Consider the following 13,684-nt stretch of genomic DNA (forward strand, 5'->3'; position numbering starts at 1 on the left):
CAAACTTTACATTACAGCTTCTGTAATATTTTGAAGAGGCTATATGCAGTTGGCTTTTAATCTGTCCTGAATTTTGACACCTCATTGTTCATAATTTGTTTGCACATTTCATGTTCACGTCAAAAGGCATCACAGTTTAGGGAGTTAATTATTTTTTAAGGCGGGAGAAGTACCTTTAAGAAGATCGTTTGGGTCTTTCCACAATATTTACCAGATGATTCAGGGCTCGTTGTGGAATACAGCACTTGGTGTGCAGGAACACGAGCATAAGCCAGTCTCTTCTCACCTCGGATCATCCATATGATTACATCAGGCATACTGTTTTGTGGCTGTGGAATATTTGTGGGGAAAAGAAAGTTAAGAATGGTAATTAATAGAATGTTAAACTAATCTAATGCTTAGACAACAGAAACATAAATTAGGATTTATGTCAAAGGATTTATCACTTAGAAGAAATAATTAACATGATTTTATGATAAATAGAGGAAATTGTTTTACTTTGCAAGTAATGGAATATATAGTTTTGAAACAATCATTAAAAATACCATTCAGATTGTTGGAAAGCAAATAAGCTTTATTAAAATAAACAGTTCCTATATCTTTTGCAAATTTTTCTAGATATTTTGTATCTCAATTCCTTTATGGCAACTATAGTGACTGATCCCAAATGCTAATGCTTTGAATTGTCCTGCTACATATTTAAGTACTTGTAATGCTTTCACATTAAGGGTAGATCTTTATAAGACTTTTAGCAGAAAACAGAAACAGCCTACTACCTTTTTGCAGCTTCGTGCACACCTTTGTATGCTGGCTGCAAGTCTGCCAAATTAACTGCTTTTTTTTTTTAATCAGTAACTTTTCAAAGCAGAAGTGACAAAGAAAAAATTAAATATTACTACAATGTTGTAAAAACCAATTACAAGATAAAAACTTAAGATGTTGCTGAAAATTTAAAATCCATGGAAACAAACAGATTTAACTCTGTTAAAAGTTGATTACTATGGCTAACAAGCTGCAGAAGTACAACACATATCCTGCAGTCCTTGAACCAGCAATGTGACTTGCAATTCTGAAAGAAAGGAAAGGACAAAATACTGTCACTTTAAACAGAATAGTCTCTATTCTACAAATCACAAAGTGGTTATTTCCCAACACGCATTCTCAGTGAAGACAGCTAACACGCTAGAACACTGTATTTAAGTAAATCCTAATTACAGAGGGGAACATGTTTACTTTCACAGAATCTAGAATTACAAGGAGAGTGGATATTGCCTGATCAGCAGTGAACATCACACAAGTTTGTGTTAGACTGCTATTTCTAAACTAACTGAATCACTGGTATTGTGTAGTACTAACCTCATCACTCAGTTGCAGTAATTTATCCAACCAATTCTCAATTTCTGTCAGAGTGGCTTTCACATCAGTAGCTTCATTTCTCATCCTTGCTGCTGCTTCTCCAATCTGCTTGAGAGACTTGAGGCGCAGCTTTTCTATTTGAGTGTCAAGTACTGTAATATTAGATTTGCCTTCTATGAGGGGAAATGGTTTACTGAAAAGAGAATATTTATTATGATTAATAATCTAAGTGGATTTTATTTAGCCACACACTAAAGGCGGACATGCACACAGTGGCAACAGATTGAGTGGTATTATTTCCTGTGATTGAAAACCACCAGAATAGTGCTATAGCATCTGTTTCTGCAGATTTCCACCTGACAAAGTGTTTACAGTAAGCAAGGGAGATGCTGTGCTTACATAACAAGCACCAATGTAGAATAGCTTGAGGTGTATGCTTTAATGCAACTGCAGCTAACCAAACCAAGCAAAATCCATTTCCCTATATATTCAAATTAGAAAATTATTGCCTCAGAATGTACATCTCAAAGATTAAATCAGTGCCCTCAGACCAAGCTTAGGTTCCTTTCCTTCACTGAAAACTGTAAATTCTCAGAAACTCAATATACAAATACGGCTTGTGTCTATGACTAGTTATCTAACCCTCTGCCATGAAAACATCGAAGAACTTTAAAAGAAATCCATGACACAGAACTTCTGAGTCACCAGAGGGCAGAGTAACTATTCAATGGAACCAAGAAATCCTATAGCACCACAGTAGAGCCCAGGAAAAATGAGCTTTTTTGAGTTGGTGGAGGTTTGAGGAAAATGCAGCTTTTCAAAGACCAATGACCTTATCCCTTTAACAGAGTTCATTAAGAGGTCTTTCATACTTTAAAAAAAAAAATTTCCAAAGACATTGCCAAGTTTGAAAAGCCTGACTCATCTCTGACCTATTTTTAATGACAAGCCATGCAATTCTAGGAGCTTTGACTCTGTAAAACCTTGATACTGATTATTGTGCCTTCCACTATAGTTGGTTCTACTAATCTGAATGCAAGTGCTGCCTGCCCTGGATGCAAGTATTCATACGTGATTCAAATGTACCAGATCAGGACTTCCAGAGAGTCACTTCATTTTAGGTTTGAGACAGTTTTCAGTGCACTATTTAAACTCCTAACTTTGCATGGCAAGGAAAACTGTTCTATGAATTCAACGGAGGGAATTATGTCTTTGACACAGGTTTCATGAGTTTGCTGGAAAAAAAAAACATAAAGAGCATTATATCCTATGAACAATAGGAAGCTCATTTGGTTGATATATCTAGGTGCTATTGCTCCATAATTGTTGAGTGAAAAGATATTTTATAAAATAATGGACTGAATTAATAAAAGCACAGATGTGTCAGGAGGATGCGTTGACATGACTGATATAAAACCTGAAGTTCCTACACTCAGTAGATGGCTCCATGTGACAAGAGTTTGCCCTTCACATTTTTCTTTCCTAAAATATGTCAGTTCTTTCTCTCTGCTTTCTTCCAGATCACAGCAGGTATTCTATGAAGTTAGTAGTTTATATTCTGACATAAACTTTCTATCATGTAATATTTTGCTAGTATATACTGATCTCCACTGTTTGCTTTTTCCTCTGTTCACTTTTTTATTCCCTCTACAGCTTGATGAATTTGGTCTCTCATTTCATGTTTTCTGTTATTTCCTCTAATGGAATAGTAACTGTTCTCTCATTTTCCTTCTCCTGTGCTGTTTCATCACTCACTTGTTCAATGTTTTTCAAGTGTCTCTCCCCACCTCAATGTCTCCTTCTATTAATGTTTCTTTCTCATACAATTCCTTCCTCTCTATTTAGAATTTATTCTTCTTCGAAACCGTAAGTGCTGACTCCTGTTGCCTTCTCTGAACACTCCCATACATACAGACATGTTGACTAAAGGCTTACTCAAAAATACCATCTTTTGGCCCTTAAGCTCTAAATAGCTTTTAATTTTTTTATTCTGGGCTTACCAGTAAATCATAGAATTTCTTCCCTCTTCAGTTTCAGAAATAACATTGAAACATGGGTAAACAAAGGGTATATGAGGAATCCTAAAGCAGCAAGATGGTAGGAAGGCAGCAGAGATCCACAATTTCAAATTTGCAGAACAGTCCTGCCTTAAGATTGTTTCCAACAGATGCCGGTTTATTACTGTCAGTGACTAAGATAACAGAGGATTACAAAACTAGATGGATGACTTCACTGGCAATATCCATGCTGTTTTACTGCTTTCAGAGACTTTTGGAATTCCAGTTCTCAGGTCAGTTCATAGGGGTAATCAGTTTTATAGTCCTTAGAATTTGTTTTCTGACTTAGTAAAGGCACAATAGTGAAGATTCTGAGCAGGCTTAGAATGATAACATAAGAGATAAAAAAGGTACTTTTACCTTATATCTTCTGTAAGTTCATCAATCAGCTTCAACCACATCTCAGCTAATCGGTTTTCAGAAATTTTAGCTTGCATTCCTGATTTTAAGGTGGCTAAGTTGGATTGCTGGAATTTAAAAGAAAAGGATTTGCACTTATAAACTTCCATTGTGATTTATGGTCAATATGAGTTTCAAGACTTTTATTTATTTGTATGTATAAAGCCCAAATCAAAAAAGACTCAGATGTTCAAACTTGATTCATATTTAACAGGACTATGTTCTTTATCACTATATTTAACAATACATGATATTGCACCCAACTTCCAAAGCAAATTGCAGTTCTACAGACTTAACATGCCCCTAACCAACACTGAAGACTCTTCCTTCCTGTGGGAGTTCCCTGCAGATTCTTGCCAGAATCCAGACCTATGATTAGCAGTGGCATTAGTTACACTGAGTTATGTTTAATTTTGAATAGGAAAAAAGGAGGGAAAAACATCAGAAAAACTGTTCCATAATTTGCTTAAAATGTCACTTTTTGATTATACCTCTAAATGAAAAAAAAAAAAAAAGAAAAGCATGTGAACAACAGAAAAATCTTAAGTGTCTTACCAGTCTTTCAGCCATGTTTAGTATTACATTCACAGGGTCTAATCTATGACTTATGTCCTCCCAAAAGGAAGTCAGTGTTACAACTGGCTTTGTGTTTGCCCACGGCAAGTAGTAATAATAATTACCTGGTGTGAAACATCTGTATGTTAGAGTTAGAATTCATGGCAAGAATACATACTATACACTGCACAAGTTGCTATATTTATTTCATTTATGTACTACAATTCATTAAGAACATACAAGCTTAGTCCAAACTTATTTTCCTGTGCACATCTAATACATGGTCAAAAGATTTCACTGAATTCTGTGAAAATTTCTTTAATGACCTCAATAGGCTTTGCAGCATGTATTCCATAAACGTAACTTCACCTCAAAAGCTGTGAAGAGCAACGTGTTCTTTTCTGTCACGTTTTCATTAAGTTTTTAGTGCAGTTACGGCTGTCATTCCAAAGCTATCAAATAGCACCTGGAAAAGGGAATTTTACATGATTTTATCCCCATACCAACAGCATCCTTACCATCAAAAACAGCACGACTGTACTGAGTTGTTGATGCCAAAGGTTTACAGGTGGTATCAAACTTGTTGCCGTAGTTACCAATGCTAACTTCAAACTGGATAGGCTCACCAGTGTCTTGCAGCATGGTAGCAGAATGAAACACAGCAGCCAAGCAGAACTTTCGTCTGCGCTGGTATTTCTACATGAAGAAATTTTTAGTTGTATTTCAATATTTGTAAAACAGGATCCACAATTACAGAAATAAATAGCAATTTCTTAATGGAAATAATAATTTTAATAATTTTACTAGTTTCTGAGAAGAAACCAAAAAGATATAATATATGTATAATAAATTACTGTATATGAGATTATAAACATGTTTCAAATTAACATTTCATGCTACAAGGGTATGACATTTTTGTAGCCACACCATCAAAAACCACCTCTCTCAATTCTGAGATTCAACTAAATTGTTTCAATTTTAGTAAGGTAGGTCATTCTCCAAAAATAACCAGCCAAAGCATATCTCCATTACCAACGCTCACAATAAAACAAGGGTTTACCTCAACAACCAGTAAGTCATCATTAGGAATCATCTCTAACTTTTTATTAACAGGTTTGCTTTCAAGTATTGTAGATAGTTCAACCAGAATTCTCCCTCTATAAGCAACTCCTTCTCCCTGTAAGATAATCAGACATTTAATTCAATTTTATATATTTCTCCTAAAGTAGCATACTCTTTCTTTAGCTGTACATGATTCTGGCTTCACTAAAGTATTCTCAGAACTTCTGCACAGGCATGGATGTACGTATTTGAACAAATGAAATAAAGCAGTTGGCTTTAATGCTAGAAGTGAAAAATATATATCTATGAAAACAAGGAAATAAGAAATACAAATGCATGCAGAGATGCAGATAGTGAAAATCATCAAAAAACACTGCTACTCCTTCAAAAACACCTTTAAAACAAAACCAGATCAGAATGGAAAATACTATCATATTTCCTTATTAATCATAAATATAAAATAGTATTCAAAAAGAAACATCAAAGGGAGTATAATGTGAAACAAAAAAACCCCAACATTAAAATAAATTCATTCATTGATTAAAAACAATTGGGATGAATCCTTTTATTAAAAACAATGAATAAAGAATCTGACCTTTCCAAAGTTTAATTCATCATATGGGTCTGGGAATCCAGTGTACTCTCTTGGACTTCCGTAAAAGTTTAGGTAACACGGCCCAAATGTTGGTAAAAAGCCAACTTCAGTTTCTCCAGTGTTTACTAACAGAAAACATTACCATTATATCTTTGTTAATTATCATTCAGAGCCAGAAGAACAATTAACATTAATATTAAACCCAGTACTACAATAGTTAGATATTAGTTAGGTATTAGTTATTAGTAAAGTAAGAACTCTTTATTTTCTGGGTATACTATATGAATTTAAAGTAATTATACCAGCGACTGTACTTGTTCCTAACCTCCTCCTTCACTGTACAATTCTTACTAGGTACTACTCCATGCAGTAAAAACCCCACAGAATAAACAGAACTTCTGCCCCACTCCAAATACCAGGTTTTCCTTTATGTGTAAGAGTAATATACTCTTATGTTAACAGAAAACATATTTTCTAGAAATAAATGAAACTGCGTAAAACAACATTTGCAATCATTTAAATGCATAGACCGTTGTTCTAGCTAAATAGTTACAAAACAGATCCACACCGTAGTGGGAAAACCCCCTACTGTTTAGCATAATTAATCATACTGTTCTAATTTTTAATATAATTCATCTGTTATACTTCAGGGTAAAACACAGGCTACTGCAATCTCTAATCATAACTGCTACAAGCACATTGTTTCTCAGAAACTCCCTTTTCAGTAAGCTAAAATCCATACAAGACTGAAAGTCTGCAAACTCAATTAATTCTCAGTTAATTCTGATGACAGTAAGCTCTAATTTGTATACTATTCTTATTCCATGACTAACAAAGTAAAATTTCCCAGTGTCTTAATCTAGCTTAAAAAGAATTAATAAAGATTTAGATATTTTTGTCAGTTTTAATAGCTAAACTAGGAAACTACACATCAAAGCTATTGTTTATTTTCAGATATTCAAGATATCTAAGAACTTGAAAAGGTATTTCCATTGCTAATGCTTACTGTCATAACTTTGTGGTTTTGAACAGTGTTCTGCTTTTTAGCAGAAAAATATATATAGCAAAGCCTTAGTTGTATTACTAGTTATCTTTTGAGTTTGCATTCATGCCTTGCAAATTTATTAGATGAATGAGATTCTAAAAATTTTTTTTAGAGCCAGTTAAAATCTATACTTAAGGGAGTTAATTGTTCTTTCAGTAACAATCAAACACATGCCAAGACTATTGATTGATAAATTTGATGAGTAGTGCAAAGAGAAGGATGCATTTATCACAGGAAAGGATGGCTGAGATAAGTGAAAATAAAGGGTTATGCCTTGAATGACTTTGCCACTGTGACTACTGAGTGACACAAATGGATAATAAAAATGAATGTGATGTCTTGATGTAATTTCCTGTCAACACAAAGTCACATAAAATCTACAAAATATAAACATTTGCTCTATTTTGCATTTGGATACTTTCGCATCCTTACATCTGAATCAGAAACAGATCAAAATTTGAATGAACAAGAATTCAGACTCTTTTTGGAATACCATCCAATTTTTTAAAAATTCTAACTCTGAACTGCTCACATAAGAGCTCCATATGACTAGATTTAAGGTACAAATCTGTGTTGAATTAATACATTCACTACTTACTGATGCTAATAACTTAAACAGAATAGAAATTTTAAAACAAAACAAACCCAAACACACACACACACAAAACCTGCAATAAAAAGAATATTTTTTGTATTTGTTTACATTTAGAAGGCTGATGATCACATATTACAGAAAGTGATTCCTAAATTGTATTTCAGCCTTTAACTTAAATTACTTTATTAAGAAAGAAAGACAGTAAATAAAGTATTTGTGCTGATGAATGTTTGTTACCTTTCAAATGCACTCCAATTGTATTTATTTCTCACTATATAAATATTTACCACAAAGTCTTTCAAAACTGGATATCAACCTAGACAGTTATGTAAAAAGCCGTCTCTCCAGGTTTTAAAAGAAGCAGATTTCATTTTTCAGACTTTATTTATATAGCTAGCTAAGCACAAGCAAAACAGCCACTAATTATTTTAGGCAGTTATTTACTTCTGCAGGGGTCTGCAGCTGCAAATATAGTTGCGATCTCACAGCCAAGTTAAAAATTGCAAGCCATTGTTAGACTAAGCACTTCATAATTGAAGCAACTGCATGCTCAACTCTAAAGCACAGCTTGAAGCAACTGCCAAACAGAAATATTTTCAAACCAGTTCCAGTGCCAAAACTGTTTTATACACTTAGTTATGTTTGATACTCTTTAATCATAATGATTAAGTCTTTTAGACAAGTAATTATTAAAAAATATGTTTTAAGATGATGGGTTTTCTTAGACATTACTTCTCAGTTTGGGCAATGGAAAGAAAAATCAATAACAGACGAAGATATAAACCTTCATATGATGAAGCCCCTGTTCCCGAAGATGAAAATTCTATATTATGGAAAGAGAAGAAATTACATGACAAATCCCAATAGCATTTTAAAAACAAATACATCACAAAGCAATCTGCTTTTGAAAGAAAGTTGAAGGTCTGAGAAAAAATAAAGTTCATGTGGGCTAGAATTTTGCTTCCTGATTAAAATATGAAGGTATTACTCTTCCTGTACACATTCCAAAGAGAAAAAAAAAAAGCCTGTAGCTGACAAAATATATTGTTTTGATGCTTCTGTTTCAGCTTCTTATAGTTCTTCTCCCCACAGAATAAAAACTTACTTTTAAAATTATTTTTAAATCTTACGAACATTTAAGAAAACCACTACATTTCAGGGCCCATTAGGATATTTTCATTTACTGAAGACCATAGACTAGTTCAGTTTCCTAATCCTTCAGAAGCCAGAACAGGCTTCAAGCATGGCACTGGTCTCAAGGGAAGAGAATCTGTGATTTTACATGGAAATGGCTATTCCAGTGTCAGTACCTCAGTAAAGACAGAATCTGAGTAAGATTTTCTCAGTTACTAAGTGCCTAGGTTTGAAATATAAATGATCTGTGACTCAGCAGCAGTTCAAGTTACACACTTATGTGGGTAGTACAAGTGATCTCTTCAGAGCTGAATTTTCCTCAACAGCCCAGCCCTTCTGTCTTTGATTTCCCTTTCTTTTGCCTCTGGTTGTGTGTAGAATATATGAACAGAATGTTTGCACAAAGTCTTACTACAACAGCAGTACTTTTAAGAGTACTGGGTTATAAGCTTAAAGTTATGTGACTGAAAATACAGTTCCATACAACGAGATAAATACTTGATCAAGTCACTACAGGATTGGAGCCACTAATTTTGTTCTTCAACTCCTGACGGCACTAGTGACTTAAGGACAAACTGGTCTGTCTCAGACAAGTACATAGACAGATTTCATAAGCACAACAGAAAAAAATAGTAATTTAGAGTCTAATTGTGGCAATGGTGGAAATGGTTTGGAGCCAGTGTCCTTCAACCTCGTGTAGATAGATAAATAAATGTTAAGGCTGTTTAGCCATGAACTTTATAATTCTGTACGGACAACTAATATACCATGCTGTGTTCATTAGAAAGATAAAAGTTTTTTTCTGGCAAATTAACACAGAATCCATGTTATGGAGCTGGCTCAATTGTATGGAAGATCTTGCTATAACAAGAAGAGGAGATAATAGATGTAGATCACAAAGAAATAACCAATAATCACAATATTATATTAGAACATAAATGTAACAGGATTTAAAAAAAATATTTCCTGAAATCTTGGCACAAAAAATGTTTCTTATAACATTGCAAAGAAGAGTTTTATTACAAAAGTGTTGTCCAATGGGGACAACATGTTAGGAATTTCATATCCTGCCTAACTACATTTGTTTCCTTGTAGTTAATCAGTTTTGTTTTTTTAGTTTTTATGAAATTACATATCCAGTCACCTATACTGATTGAAGCACATAAATTAATTGCCTGCGATCATAGCATTGCAACGAAAATCTTCATTTGTTGAAACTACTAAAATAAAGGTTACTCAGTAGTAATTTGGAGGACTCATGCAATGAGATGCAGTGCCCATTTCTAGTAAGCTACTGATCAGAGCAGAGACTGATCCAAGTTCCCCCAGCTTCTGAAAGTAGCCTAGTAGTATACAGGAAATGAGCAGGTGGTTCTAGATAGTTCCTGTAGGCTAACTACTCAGGAACATTCCCCAGCTTTTAGGTTTTCTTCTCAGAGAAAGAACAGACACACTTATAAGGTGTCAAAAGAAGTCTTGTCTACTAGTGCTCAATGAAGTAGTGATTCCGAAACAGTGACTCCAGATTGTTTTTAAATTAAATGTCTTATTAAGTATCTTAGTAAATTTGCATATCTTACTCGTGATAGATTGCGATATCACATAGTTTTCTGAATTTGGGAAAGGACTCACATATTTAATTCATTAGTTTTATATATATAACAGGACACTGAATTTTTAATTCATTACTGCTATTTCCATGATGATGTGGTTTAAACATTAAAATCTTAATACTTTACTTTGAAAAGTCCCACAGTATGTTTTCTAGGAGCATTGTTTTGAAAACTCCAGAAACAGAAAATTTGTTGCCACAGAATTGAGGAACTATAGGAAAACATACTTGCTTAGAACATTGATCTTTGCTATTCATCACAGCACAGAAGAAGCTAGTAAGTAACATACTGCTCAATCAATTACCTTCAACTTCTCCTCCAGAAGAAGCAATTTTTGAGAGACTTAAATATGTTGTTCCTACTACATCATTTTTTGTAAGACGATCCCTACAAAAAGAAAAAACAGATTTTATTTAAATGTAATGCTGGTCATCCTACACAGAGGCAAGCTACCAGTGACTAAATGCACTCCAAGACAGTGCACACACATTTTATATCACCTGGAATGCTTTAATTTTACTTACACAGGTGGTAATGGCTAGTCACAAAAATGGTCTGTATCATAAAGAAGTCACCTGACTTTTACACTATCAACTTAATAGCAACAGTGCTCAGTGCTCACTGCACAAAACTAACAATACTCCCATGTTACACTAATCAGGTCTCTTCTAAAGAAACCATAAAGGAAGATACTTAAACATTTGCTTAAATACTCTCATAGACTGTAAAAATACCCAGCATCAATAGAATCAGACTTTTCTTCACTTAATATAATTTACCTTGTCTAGTACTTTGATTAAAAGCCATAACTCACCAGTCAACAATTGCAAGTTTTATTTTCTCACACATCGAGGGAAACTGAAAAGCAATTAAAAAAGCAATCAAAAGAAAATAACCCATTACTTACTTCACCTCTGCAATGTTAATGCTCTGAGTTCCAAAAGGATGGCTGTTTTCTACAGAAACAAGAAATAAAACCTGACCTTGATTTGAAGATAAATAATTTGATTCCACTCTGGATTAGCATTTTTTTCAATTATACTTGTGCAAACCTGCAAAAAAATGAAATCAACTATATAGCGCATCAAAGATAAAACAGACAAAAAGCATATACTAGATATGACTAAGGATAAATCATATTCTGTTTGGTAAGATGAGTGGTAGTAGTTAATGAATCCCGAGTGGTTTATGCTGCAATGAGCTATTAGTTTTCAATGGGTAAATACTGCTAAACTGATCTGCATGTGCAACATTAATGTGCAACTGGAGGGAAAATTTTGAAACAGTGTTTAAACCTGAGACTGGAGTTACCCTACAAGAAAAAAAGATTATTTTTTCCACTAGCTACAATTTAATGTGCTTTCACACTAGTACTGATCTCTTTTATCACATCAGAGAAACCAGACTAAGGAATGACCCGATTCTAGTTTGCTTTATACAGATTTTAGAGTAGATGAAGAATATATTCTATGAGAGCGCCTATACCATTTGCTAGTCATGTTCACTGAAGATCCTCTACATTACTGGGCATGGCAACCTGACTATATAACATAATAAAGGATTGACATTTTTCTTCTTAAAAAAAGAGAAAAAAAAAAAAAAGATTGGCTAGCAATGAATATAGGTTGTGCAATTGTGTGTCAGCTCAAATTTGGTATTCTAAGGAACACATTAGTAATAAAATGTACAAATGCTGTTAACCTGTCCAGAAAGATCTGTACCATTAGTTACAAAAAGCAATCAGGAACAACCGGTAGGCAAACAATCTGTCACGCATCAGTTCCTAGCATTTAGTCATACCCCCATTCTTTTTATTAGTCATCAGCTTTACACCCATTCTACTATACATTGTAGTTCATCCTCATTTTGCAAAGTGAGCTTTAGGGCTAATGCTTTTTTTATTTCCACAATTTCAGTAAACTTAAAAATTTATATTGGCATATGAAATCTGTTCTCAGGACTACAATTAGAATGCAAAGATTCAGATATTTACTAAATTACCTTTTTCCCAGCAAAAGAAACTTCTACAAATGGATCTACCAGGTTTTTTTTGTCTGCTTCTCCTCCAAATATTTCCTTGACAGTCTGTGCAAAAGCATCATCCACTGGAGAGGTGGCAAAGAAGAAATGAATGTCTATGCTTTTTTATTATTATTTTATTTATTTATTCAGCCTAAGTAATAAATTGCCCATAGCAAACCCACAGAGAGAAACCAGCTTACAAATCTAGGTAGGGCAAAGTCTAATCTGATAAACAAAATTCTGAACAGTTTTGCTGGTAAAAATGGAGAATTTAGGCTTAGGAGCAATTTCAAGAATATAAATTTTTGAAACATCAGAAGGAGTGCTGATGTACTCCTGAATTTAGAGGCATAGTTGTATTTGAAAAACATTATGCCTGTACCTGTAGACACTGTCATTTGTTGTCACAGATATAGGTGAGAAATTATGCTAAGAAGGGATACAAAGCCACCCATATTCTCTCAGAAAAGACATATAGCATATAATGAGAGAAATAACCTTTGTCTCAGCAACATAGGGCCAACACAAGTAAAATCTCACTAAACAAATTAAGGTCAAACTGCTTACAAGCTCCCCTGCCCTCCAAGGCTGTTTGTTTAAGCTTACAGTGCTCAACTTACAGCCCACAAACTGCATGCAGCTTTCTGGGATACAGCCAGTTCCTAGTTACTTATTTCCTGTGGCCACTGAGGAGCAGGTTGCTGGCAAGACAGGCTGCCTTGGCCATCCCAGCAGCGGCTGGCTGATTTCAGCAGTCCTGTGGCCTTTCCCCCATTGCAAAATAGCTGCAGCTATGAGCACCTGTGAAGAATAATTAATGGATTGCTGGGAAAAGGAAGGTGCAGGGGGCATCAGCAGTACTACTTATCTACTAGGATGTAAATGGCCTTGGAAAAGAGGGCTACAGGGAAGCAGTTGTATGATAACCTCTTGAAAGTGGGCAGAGATTGGAGTCCAACAGGAAGTTGACACATGCACTGTATACTTGAGCTAGACATGCACAGAACATCCAGCTTGTCTGCACATCAACTGTACTTGAATGGTAGCCACTTGCATATAACTTCTGCGATTGGAGAAGGGCTAACAAAGATGACCCTTTCCCACTACCTGAAGCTGTGTAGCCCATTCCACAACAGACCTATTACTAATCTAATGGGTAACACATTAAATTATCCATTACAAGAATTAAGTAGACTTACTGAGCATTACCAAAGGACTTGAAATGGGCTACATAAGCCATCACAGAATGGC

At 34.5% G+C, this 13,684-nt stretch overlaps 1 protein-coding gene across 2 annotated transcripts in view; it reads right to left on the reverse strand.

The window, feature by feature from the left end:
* MYOF (myoferlin) overlaps positions 1 to 13,684 on the reverse strand; it is a 70,914-nt gene that overhangs the window by 30,155 nt on the left and 27,075 nt on the right. For both annotated transcript variants that reach the window (XM_075758248.1, XM_075758247.1), the window contains exons 13-24: positions 12,413 to 12,516; positions 11,395 to 11,463; positions 11,226 to 11,269; positions 10,716 to 10,798; positions 8,449 to 8,487; positions 6,025 to 6,149; positions 5,428 to 5,544; positions 4,886 to 5,063; positions 4,368 to 4,492; positions 3,774 to 3,880; positions 1,357 to 1,549; positions 174 to 329 (exon numbers count right to left, since the gene is read on the reverse strand). In XM_075758248.1, the coding sequence (XP_075614363.1) occupies positions 174 to 329; positions 1,357 to 1,549; positions 3,774 to 3,880; positions 4,368 to 4,492; positions 4,886 to 5,063; positions 5,428 to 5,544; positions 6,025 to 6,149; positions 8,449 to 8,487; positions 10,716 to 10,798; positions 11,226 to 11,269; positions 11,395 to 11,463; positions 12,413 to 12,516 (1,340 nt within the window). The remainder of the gene's footprint in view (positions 1 to 173; positions 330 to 1,356; positions 1,550 to 3,773; positions 3,881 to 4,367; positions 4,493 to 4,885; positions 5,064 to 5,427; positions 5,545 to 6,024; positions 6,150 to 8,448; positions 8,488 to 10,715; positions 10,799 to 11,225; positions 11,270 to 11,394; positions 11,464 to 12,412; positions 12,517 to 13,684) is intronic.

Source organism: Balearica regulorum, chromosome 7 (assembly GCF_011004875.1).
Source record: "Balearica regulorum gibbericeps isolate bBalReg1 chromosome 7, bBalReg1.pri, whole genome shotgun sequence".
Classification (NCBI taxonomy): Eukaryota; Metazoa; Chordata; class Aves; order Gruiformes; family Gruidae; genus Balearica; species Balearica regulorum.